Below are 11,802 nucleotides of genomic sequence, written 5' to 3' on the forward strand. Positions count from 1 at the left end.
CTGAATACTGAATACTAAGAAGTGTAAAAAAGTGTGGGTGTTTCAGAGGCTGTACTGGGAAACTCAAGATTAGTCTTTTTAAGTGTTGTGTATGAAAGTAGCCAAACTCTAAACAAATTTAAACAGTAAATAGAATAAAAACATAAAAATGAAACTGTTGCATACTTTAGTTTTATAATGTTTTTTGATGTCAATGGTTTCTGTTTTTGTTTGGTTTATTGTGTTCTTTTTCTGTTTGTATGTTTTTTTCTCTTCAATTGTATGGTCTTGTTCTTTAAATCTACATCACTGTCCTTTTCTGTTGTTTCCTGTTTCGTTCTTTCTTTCCTTTTAAAAGAAAAGGTCTCCTCTTGGTGACCAACAGCAGCAGTGTAATGTGTAAATTATTAAAAGTAATAAACCAGATGTTGAGGAAATAGCCTTTGAAATAAAAACATTAAAAAATAATAATAATTTAGGATTTCCTATAATGTTGTTCCTGACCTAGGGTCCAAGATGGCGTTTGTGATCCTGCTCAGTGCACGGCAACGGATCCAGGGAAAGAGACAGATCTGGATGAGGATGAGAAAGACCTAAACACCAAGAAGGTTCAAAATGAATTTCTTATGAAAGTCTTTACTCATTGTATTATTATTATTATTATTATTATTATTATTATTTATATAAACATAAACAGGTGGAGCTGTGTGAGGCTCTTAGGCGCAGCGTGGTGACTCTGCAGCAGGAGAAGGAGGTGCTGTGTGAGGAGCAGAGATGTCACCAGGCGCTGGGGGCGAGCATTGAAACATTGGTGCAGGAACGCCTCAAAACCAACGAGAGGGACAAGTACAGCATGTTCATCGGTACATCCTATGACTGTCACTGTAAAAAATATTTTTAAATGATATTATTAATATTCAAGGACAACAGCTCCTATGGTTCTTTGGTGATGTGCCTGCAGTGTGTCAGAAACTGAGATTTTTACCTGGTTGTGTTTGCAGGAGATCTGGAGAAGATCGTGAACCTGCTGCTGTCTCTGTGCAGCCGGCTGTCGAGGATCGACAGATCTCTGCTCGCTCTAGAGAGAGAGGAGCTGATGCAGGAGGACACGGCAGACGAGAGGGTAAGACAGGACAGGATCTACCTGTCTGACACTTTTGACACTTTACCTCTCAGCTGTGTCTGCATAGGACTCATTAGCAGGGTTTAAGGTCTCCAGTGACTTTACAGGATAACTTCGCCCCCAAAGTGACCATTTGTTTGTCGATTACTCGACTCCTGTTACCTTGAATTCCTGAAGAAAAACCTTTCATGCATGCCTCCATGGTGAACATAAAAATCCAAAAAGAAGAAAATTCATGCAGTATAATCCAACTCTCATTTATACAGTAGTAAACGCACAGATTGTTGTGGTAACGTCTTGCTAACATTCACCAGACTAAGCCGTTGTTAGTGTCACTAATAATGAGTGTGACTAGTAGACTGAATGAAGTGGTGTTGAGGTACAGCATGGCAGTTGTTTCATCATGACTTTCAGGATTTACTTTGGTTACTCTTAATGACAGACTTTGTCATCCATGCCTGTTTGCTTTTAATATACTTCAGTATAATTTATTGGCAGATATATCGGAGTTTTCAGAGCAAGAATAACAGCTACAGCTATGCTAGCCCCCCCCTGCTATTTGTACATTCAAATTTGTCTTGAGGGTGCACCGGAGGAAATTTAATTCCAAACCAAAACACCCTGAAAGGTGGCAACATGGGGCAGGTGTGAAGTAACAAGAACTGCTGCCACTGATGGCTGGAGGATATATTACAGCAATTTGACTCAATAAGACTGGAGACTACATTGTATGTCTAACATGCTAACAGCTAGAATGTTAACATGCTAATTGTGCACACTTACTATAGTGTCATGTACACACATTGCATGCTACCATATTAACATGTTACATGTTAATATTCAGTATTCAGTCATTAGGTATCCTGTCATGACTGAAGTGTTGGACATTTTGAACTGCAGCTGCCTCTTGATTAAAGTTATTAGGATTCATGCTCTGAGGAATATGTCCCAGCAGACATTTTGACTTGTCATAGTAGGAAAAGCACAGGTGTTATTGATGACTTCTTCGATTCAAGTGTCCCAACACGCCAAGACTGTGAACAGTGCGCAAGCATGCACAATACCAGGACCCTGAAACTGAAGCAGCTAATTGGAATTTAATCATTATTCATCTACCTGTGCATTTCCATGTCAAATTGTCAACTGTGAAAACATCTATTTTGTGCCACACTGCTGCTGAAATGTGCAGCTGTGGTAGATGTAGTTCTATTTGGATGTTGACATGAACAGTTTAAAATAAACAGGATTGTGTGTAAACTGCTAAATATCTTGCCGTCTCCTCCCGTTCAGGACTGCCTCCATCACAAACGCTCTCTGCTCCTTAGTCAAACCGAAGACGCTCGGGAACTGAAGGAGAACCTGGACCGGCGGCAGCGTGTGGTCCACGCCATTGTGTCTGGATATTTCACCAAACTGCAGCTCCAGGACTACCGCCACTTTGTCAGCACCAAACCCTCCCTTCTGATCCGCCAACGGCACCTCGACGACCTCATACGGCAGGGAGAGGAGAAGCTGACACAATTGGCCGAGAGCCTGCCACACGAGCTGGCGGAGGCTCGCGGTTGGTCGAGAGGGTGTCTGTTCTCGTCATCAAGCCTCGCCCACTGTTCTTCTCCGTTTCAACCACTCCTTCCACCCTCTTTGCTTCCAGGCCCCGCCCACTTAGTCAGGTCCACAACTGTGACATCATTGTGAAGTCACGGAAATGGATGGGAAATGAAGAAGAGACAATTGGCTCCCTAAAAACTCACCCCGAGCTCGAGTTATGTTCTAAATTGAAGGAGCTTTACATGGAGGAAGAGTAAACAACTATGCAGACTCTACACATGAAGAAGAAAAGCCTTGTGCCTCATTCTATTCACACGTGACTGTACGTTACATCTCCTTTCACTTAAAAATCTGCAACCAACGCTGTGTGGACTAAACCGACTGCTGCCAATATTTCTAATGATCCTCTGCTCTGAAAGGAGATAATAACCACCAGGCGTTTTTAGGTTGGAAACTCATTGTGCAAATACTTCAAAGGTCAATTCCAGTGTTGGCTCATGTTCGAAATACTTAATATTTTTGTCTCAATATCTAAATATTCTACACATCCCTCTCAGTAAAGACGAGAGCAGAGATTTAAAGCTGTAAATGTGAAGTTCAGCTTCAATGTATGTTCCATTCTCCAGTTAGTTTAGAAGGCCAGACGACCTCCATGCGCTCAACGGTTGCTTCGGCCCTGCATTCACCAATAACATGAGAACTCTTTACGGAAACCCTGAAGGCAAGTGATACATTTCTCATGATCCATTTTCTAAGTCTGATCTAAATAGTTTTTCCTCTACTGTGACTTAAGAACTTGTGAAAAAAAGGTTTAACCAGGATAATATTTCTAATCTGTGAAACAGGTGAGAAAAAAAGTTTTGTCTGGTTATAGAGTTAGAGTTAACTCTATAGAGTTATAGTTTTTTCGTCCATTAGGTGAGTTTTAAATTCCTTAAGTTATGTAACATTAATGCCTATTGTAGCCAAAATGAGTATTACAACAACAAACACTAAAAATTATCCTGAATAAATAGCGTTTTTCCAAAACTGTTTTCACAGATGAAAAAGTGACTTGATCCAGGAAAACCTTTTTATTTTTCACTTGGCAAAACCTTTTTTTCTATCCTGTTACACAGATGATTTCTTTTCTTTTTTTATTTAATAAGGAAAGATTATTTTCGAAAAACTTTTTTTTTCCTCTGTGAGATAATAATTTAGATCAGACTTGAATCACCATAAATGTAAAAGGATAGAAATGTAATCTTACAAATGAAAGAAAAGTCCTGCTCACTCTGGAATTGTCCTTAAACAACCCTGACGGTGCTTTCAGGAACCTCAAACATTCAGACGCTCATCCAGGAACTATTCATTTCTGCTGACAAGATGAAGTGAGCTACTGCTTTTATCTCCAAAAGACAAAATAATATCTTTAGAATAAGATATAATTTTGTCCTCTTGTCAAACTTTCAAAGATTTTACAAGATCAGCTAAGCTTCCGCACATACACAGGCAACTTACAAAAGTGAATTACCCCAAAATTGGATGGGCACTATTTTTATTTTACTGCTACGAAAAGAATCAATCATCAGTTAACTCTTAGAAACTGAGTGAGTATATCCTGAAGGCTAACTGTTGTGATCACTGTCACATGATGCTGTAACACTGCTACTGTCACTGTCTGTATGTCTGGAGCTTGTAGCACTTTTTACTGAAGCAGCTTGATTACTGTTGCTGCAGAACTTACACTGAATGATAAACATTGTTCTACTTGTGCCTCTTTAAACATTGATTTGATAAAACACTTCAAATGGTCAAAAATGGAGTTTAGATTCTAAAGATGTCCACGGCATGAGTTGTTTGCAGACATCAACACGGTTTAATTTGGAATTTTATGTTTTCAATTATTTTTTCTTCCCTGTTAAAAGTTACAACATTTACAAGGGACTGCAACCATTACCTTAACTTCTGAATAATCTCATTCAGTTTCTGATAAATCGATTAGATATTTAGTCCTTAAAATATCAAGAGAATGCCACAATTTACTATACCAACAAATATTTAATTTATAATGATATGAAACACAGAAAAGAAGCAACAATTAAACAATCATTGAAATTGCTGATAAATGTCCTGTCAATCACCTAAATCATTAAACTGACTGGTTGTGTTTATGGTTCAATTCCTCGCTCAGTTTTGAATGCATATCAAGTTTTCCAGGTTCTAACAAACTTAGTTTCCCAGTAAGTAGCTGTCTCACACAATGATTTGATCTGACTTTGAACAGCTGCTGAAACCTACCATACATGAAGGATAAAACCTTGTTTTAAATTGTATTTTAACAGTCCTCTTGTAGGGTGTCTGTGAAATAAAACAGCGTTTATTTCTCTAGTTTTCTGAGGAAGTCCAATTCTGATCAAACTTTCTGTCAACAGTCAGAGAAATACAGGCTTCACATTGTAACACTGAGAGGAATTCAATACTTATTATGGCAGTAATCACAACTCCTTATTTCACATTATGTACAGAATTACTCCCAATGTCTTGTCCCGCTTCTTGTTGGCAGCACACAGCCTATATAGTTCCATATTTATGTTATTATATGAAACATTAAATACGTTGAAATCGCGTCTTCATGTAGACCACACTTCCCCGACCAGTACAATATGACTGTGGAGAAATACCTTCACACTAATCAATATCGTCTCTCTTTCAACCTAGGGCTTAACAATCAGATTTAATATCATCCCATTTTCAACTAGAAATCAATGTTTAAATCCCGGTTGGTGCTCACTGGCTGAACACTTAACATTAACATTGTACCTTAACACAATGTCTTTGCTAAAGTTTCAGTGAGACAAAAGATGCCACTGAGGAAACTCAGATCAATCTCACTGGTCACTGATCCTCTTGATGATCATTGCACACAGCTGTAGTTCATGACAGAACAGTCCAGCTGTTCAACACATCCCCGATGGTAGAAGACCCTCACTGTTCACCAACAAAAAACCAAGATCAACATATTTATTTGTTCCCTCTAGTTTTCCTGCGGGTCCATGTAGGAGGAGATAATTACCGTCACCTGAGGCTTATGTAGGCTATAGAGGAGCGCTTGAGCTGTATGATGTACAGGAGGACCGGGGAAAAGACGACCGCATTGTATATTTCTAAAGTATCCCACAGCCTGAAATGAGGATTTTTAATCCTCTTTTAGTGGTCACGCACATGTACATTTAACTCATCCTAGTATTAGAAGCAGGGGGCAGCTATTATATATACAGAGCCCGGCGAGCAGTATGGGGGTCCGGCGCCTGAGCTGCTGCCGCCCCAGCCTCTTTCAACAGTTAAACACTGAGAGACTGCAGTCTTGTTTTAAAATACTCTGCTTCTTTACAGCCAAGCAAACACTTTGTCTCAAACGAGAGGTTTCAATTATATATAGATATAAACAATTTGTTTGGTTTTGTTTTGGTTAGAGCTAAATGCTAAATGCTAACATTGACGTGTTCACATGCTGAGGCTGATGAGAATGTCACTCATTTTGCATGTATTTACTCTTAAACCAAAGTATTCGAAACTGAACCAACCAAACTGAAATTTTGACCTGATGATGGCACTAGAGGAAATGTTCACCAGAGTTATTACAATTTGTCCTGAGGGGGCAGCCGGGTCTCACTCTCAGGCTGTCAAATACCAATGCGGTGGCGGTCAGCGTATTGACACTGGGCACAAGGCACCCTTTAGCGTCTCTATGAATATCTGTACCAAATGTCCTGACAATCCATCCAATAGTATGGAGGCATTTCACTGAAAACCACAACCATGAACCTCATTAAGCGCTACAGGAAAAGTCAAGTGATAGCCAGAGTCATTAGGATTCATCCTCTGGGGACCATGACTGTCTGGCAACCCATGAAATAGTTCACATGTTTGTAGTTAACTACAAGCAGTCTGACAGTTGTTTTAATTGGTACCAAACTATTTTTTATATTTCTTATGGAATTCGTTAAAATGTTTTCCTGATTTAACTGCTGCATATAAAATGCTCTGCTCCTTTATCTCAGAATTATTACAGACTAAATATATATATGTGACAATGGAACACATAGCTTTAGGACAATAGATTGAGCAAATGGATGCCGATGAGAAAATCCAGAAAATGTGTGATCAGGTGAGCTTCATTCCACTTTCATCCTTCAATCTGGATTTATATCACATTTTATTTAATTCATATGCAGGTGAAAGGCCAGGTGGAGGAAACGTTGAACAAGAAATATGCAGATTTTAAAGCAGTACAATACAATACAAGAGGCAGACTGTGTATGGAACGAAGTCCGGGTAAAAAATAATGTGATATTTGAAGAAATAATTGAAAGCCTCAGATATGTGTCTTTGTATAATATACTGGTTGAATTAATAATGACTTCCAGTTGAATCTGATGCTGTGTTATATTCATGGCAAGACAGTAAACACCTGTTAAATACGCCCTTGATGGTACAAGATCCTTGCTGTTCAGCAACACATGATCGAGATGAACATATTTGTATTTTTATGTCCAATTTTCCTTTATTTTTCCTGCAGGTTTTTGTTGCAGGAGAGGAGTACATTCACCTGGGTATCTTACAAAGACTCTCCCCTGACAGAGACGACCCAATAGAATTGCTCGTGTGATGCAGAAAACCGAAGACGACTCGCTCTGATCAACAGGCTGCAGTTTCTAATTTAAATGCTCTGATTCATTATTCTGAAATGATTATTTTGAATGTATTAACACATAGATAAAGATAGTTGGTGTTGGGAAGCAGCAAGTTGAATGCACTACCTTCTAAAGAAATATCAAAGATTAAAGCATTTAAAAAAATTATTTTCTTGCTTTTCTTTTGTGAAGTCGGATTTTTGGTCTTGGCTGGAAGAAATGGTTACAAATAAATAGAAAAAAGGTAAATAAATCCCTTAAATTTACACAAACCTTAACACAGACATGGCTTATTAACGTTCACGTGTGATTACACAAACCATCAGCTTGTTGACGAGTGCCCTGGGGGAGCAGCAGACAGAATCCAAATGAGAAAATACTTCCACACTGACTGAAGTCCAGTTTCCCTACTTTCCTGACACTGACAAGTTCCTTTGAAATAAATTGTTGTGTGTTAGGAGTGCCTGCAAACTTTCCTGAATAAAGCAAAACTAAAGGAAGACTAACAATAGTAACAGCTCTGTGTGGCTGTAGTGAGGCCAGTGGTGGAAGAAGTTTTTACTTCAGTAAAAGTAGAAATACTACACTGCTATGACTGTAACACTGTGTGCAAGTTGTTGACATAGCTCCGCATTCTGATTTGAGATTTTAAGATTACACTATCCCTTCTAAAGCTGTTTCATTCTGCTTTATGTTATGTGTGTGGAAAATCAGAAGATCCACACTGACATAGGTTACATAGACACATTCAGACCCTATTAACCTCTTCAACCCCACTGACCTGCCAGTGGAGTCTTTATCAAACCCACAGAACTTTTTTAAATCATGGTCCCAAAGTTTCAAAAGATACCAAATATGTCTGGCTGAATTTGTAAAAACGTGTACAAAATTATGCACAAGACATATAAATGATTTCCATTTGCTGGAATGGTGCAATCAGGGACCTCTTTGCCAGTCATTGAATAATATAATCAGTAATATTGTTCATATATTCATATTCAGATCATAGTGTAAGGACTGGAGTACGTCAAAATGGAAGTATTTTGTCTTAGAATCATGTTTGTTGCAGTATTAAATTGAGCTTTTCTTTCTGTGGTGTCTGCCTTGTGAAATAGCTGCAGGCCAGGGTGTACGTCTTTAACTGGCAGGCAGTGTGAAGAAAAAGGGTTGGACAAAGAAGCAATGAACACAAACAGGAGTGGTTCCCAAACCTTTTTACGTCAAGGACCCCCAAACTGACACAAATTACACCACGGACGCCCATCTGACAGGACTTTTGCTTTTAGATGTTATATTACAGAAAGTGTATGAAACCCAAAACAGTCACACATTCTGTCATTGTATTACTTATGGTTAGAATTATAAAATTAATTATTCCCCTTTTTGCTAGGGACCCCCGTAACCCCCTGGACCCCACGTTGAGAACCACTGCATTACAGTACGGCTTAGTGTTGGATGAATATGGATCTTAAGAGTACACAGTCTCTTCTAAAGCTGCAGTCTGCTTTATGGTATAGGACTGGACAATCAGAAGATCCTACAAACAAATTTGACAAATACAAATGTGTTGCAACAGACCTTACCTGTATGTAAGATTTATGGTCAATACATGTTGCTGCAAGATGCAACTTCCAATGTTCATTACAAGTCAAAAAGTGTCATAAAAACCATTAAACAAACCTAATCAAATGATCAATTGCTCTCACAATTGTTTGTCCTTATGTAACTACTTCTTTTTATTTATTGTGGCCTTGTTGTTTATTGACTGTGAACAACAAAATAAGTGACAAATAATGTAAAATTGGCCTTGTGACAAATGGCTAATACCTCGTGAGCCGGCGGGCTCCCGGTACCGGGTCCACCTCTGTGGTGTAGTTGCAAAAATTGCGATGAAAGATTGTCTATTTTTAAAAGATATGCATGTTAAACTGTTTTGAAAACAGAGAGAAAAAATAATTTGGGATCATTTTCAAGAATTGCTTTGACTAGAAATTCAGAGCTTTCTAGCACCTAGACTAGGGGTGGGCAAACCACGGCCCTATACGGCCCGTTGAGCTTTTTAATCCGGCCCATCAAATATTTATACAAAATTGACCACATTCATTTGACCTTTTTCCTGCAATACCCAGCGTTTCCCACTAGATGGCGCACTCCAGACACAATTGACCTTTGCTGAAGTCTGGTCTATTCTCTCTAATTCACCTTTGCCCTGCATTGATTGCTTCTGTAACAATGAGTTGACCAAAGAAAAGAAAAGTGGACAGTGAGTGCCGAGTGTTTAATGAAGAGTGGACAGTTAAATATATTTTCACTGAAGTGCGATCAAATGCTGTATGTCTTATTTGCCAAGAAACCGTTGCGGTTTTTAAAGAATACAATATCAGCCGCCACTTTTCCACCAGGCATGCTAACTAAGATAGCAAACAGTTAACGCAAGTACGGGAGGCTCCTGCTCAGAGGTTGGCAGCCAATTTACAGATTCAGCAAAATATTTTTCTTCGACTCCTGAATTGCAGTTCAATTCAGGAGTCAAGCACCAAGGCAACTTATTTGCTAGCATTCAAATTAGCAAAAGCCAGCAATCCTTTCTCTGAAGGGGAGTTTTTGAAAGAATGCGTCGTAGAGACAGCCGGTCTCTTGTGTCCAGAGAGCAAAAACAAATTTGATAAAAATGAGTTTATCACACAGGACAGTGGCTTGCCGTGTAGAACTAATTGACGAAGACTGAGCCAGCGAGTTAAACAACAAAGCTGAGTCATTTAAATTATATTCGTTATCACTGGACGAAAGTAACAACGTAAAAGACACCGCTCAGCTCCTAACTTTTATAAGAGGGATTAATGACAATTTTGAGATAACGGAGGAATTTGTGACCATGAAATCTCTTAAGGGGACAACACAAGGACAGGACTTGTATGACAAGGTGTCTGGTGTCATCGAGAGGCTGAGGCTACCGTGGTGTAAACTTGCCAATGTCACCACAGATGGATCGCCGAACTTAACAGGAAAACGCGTCGGGCTGCTGAAAAGAATCCAGGATAAGGTGAAAGTGGAAAACAATGAGCTGGATGTCATTTTCTTGCACTGCATAATCCATCAGGAAGCCCTGTGTAAATCTGTATTACAGCTTAATAATGTTGTGAAGCCAGTCGTAAAACTTGTTAACTTTATACGAGCAAGGGGACTTCAGCATCGTCAATTTATTAAGTTCCTTAAGGAAACTGATGCTGATCACCAGGACTTGCTTTACCACTCTCATGTCCGCTGGTTAAGTTTGGGGAAAGTATTTCAATGAGTGTGGGAGCTCAAAGAGGAGATTAGCTAATTTTTTAAGTTAATCAGGAAAGCTGACGATTTTCTTGAGCTGAGCGACGCAGGTTGGCTTTTGTTGTGGACATATTGACACACATGAATAAGCTGAACATGAAGCTACAAGGGCCCACCACTCATGGGAAAAACCGCTGGGGTCGGGTGCGCTGTCACATGGGTGGCAGTGATGGTCAGGGACCTCGACGGACCAGACCCGGGCAGTAGAGGCTGGCTCTGGGGACGTGGAACGTCACCTCTCTGTGGGGGAAGGAGCCGGAACTAGTGCGGGAGGTGGATCGCTACCAGTTGGATCTGGTGGGGCTTACCTCCACGCACAGTCTTGGCTCTGGAACCGTACTCCTTGATAGGGGTTGAACTCTATTCTTCTCCGGAGTTGCCCAAGGTGTGAGGCGTCGGGCCGGGGTGGGGATACTCACTAGCCCCCGGCTGAGCGCCGCTACGTTGGAGTTTATCCCGGTGGACGAGAGGGTCGCCTCCCTACGCCTTCGGGTTATGGGGGGGAAAACTCTGACTGTTGTTTGTGCCTATGCCCCAAACCGCAGTTCTGAGTATTCGGCCTTCTTGGAGACCCTGAATGGAGCCCTGCAGGGGGCTCCAGTAGGGGACTCCGTAGTCTTGCTGGGAGACTTCAACGCACACGTGGGAAACGATGGAGACACCTGGAGAGGCGTGATTGGGAGGAAGGGCCTCCCTGATCTAAACCCGAACGTCGTTTGTTGTTGGACTTCTGTGCTAGCCATGGAATGGCCATAACAAACACCATGTTCGAACATAAGGATGCTCATAAGTGCACGTGGTACCAGAGCACCCTAGGCCAAAGGTCAATGATCAATTTCGTAATCGTATCATCTGACCTGAGGCCGCATGTTTTGGACACTCGGGTGAAGAGAGGGGCGGAGCTGTCGACTGATCACCATCTGGTGGTGAGTTGGATCAAGGGGTGGGGGAAGACTCTGGACAGACCTGGTAAACCCAAACGGGTAGTGAGGGTGAACTGGGAACGTCTGGAGGAAGCCCCTGTCCTGGGGATCTTTAACTCACACCTCCGGCGGAGCTTTTCAGCCATCCCTGTGGAGGTTGGGGGCATTGAACCTGAGTGGGCGATGTTCAAAACCTCTATTGCTGAAGCTGCGGTGATGAGCTGTG

The 11,802-nt window shown here is 40.7% G+C and overlaps 1 protein-coding gene across 3 annotated transcripts in view; it reads left to right on the forward strand.

Moving 5' to 3' along the window:
- The window catches only part of shroom3 (shroom family member 3), a 54,190-nt gene extending 46,716 nt beyond the window's left edge, over positions 1-7,474 (forward strand). Inside the window, exons 21-25 of one of the 3 annotated variants that reach the window (XR_003833205.1) lie at positions 488-587; positions 677-842; positions 981-1,102; positions 2,393-2,972; positions 7,212-7,474. Coding sequence is in view for 1 of the 3 variants with exons in the window: in XM_029444966.1 (XP_029300826.1) it covers positions 488-587; positions 677-842; positions 981-1,102; positions 2,393-2,797 (793 nt within the window). In the remaining 2 variants the exon portion in view is untranslated. Of the gene's footprint in view, positions 1-487; positions 588-676; positions 843-980; positions 1,103-2,392; positions 5,021-7,211 lie in introns of those variants that run through there. The other 2 variants (XR_003833204.1, XM_029444966.1) reach the window with 2 other exon arrangements.
- Positions 7,475-11,802: the final 4,328 nt, after the last annotated feature.

The sequence above is a fragment of the Cottoperca gobio genome, chromosome 12, assembly GCF_900634415.1.
Source record: "Cottoperca gobio chromosome 12, fCotGob3.1, whole genome shotgun sequence".
Classification (NCBI taxonomy): domain Eukaryota; kingdom Metazoa; phylum Chordata; class Actinopteri; order Perciformes; family Bovichtidae; genus Cottoperca; species Cottoperca gobio.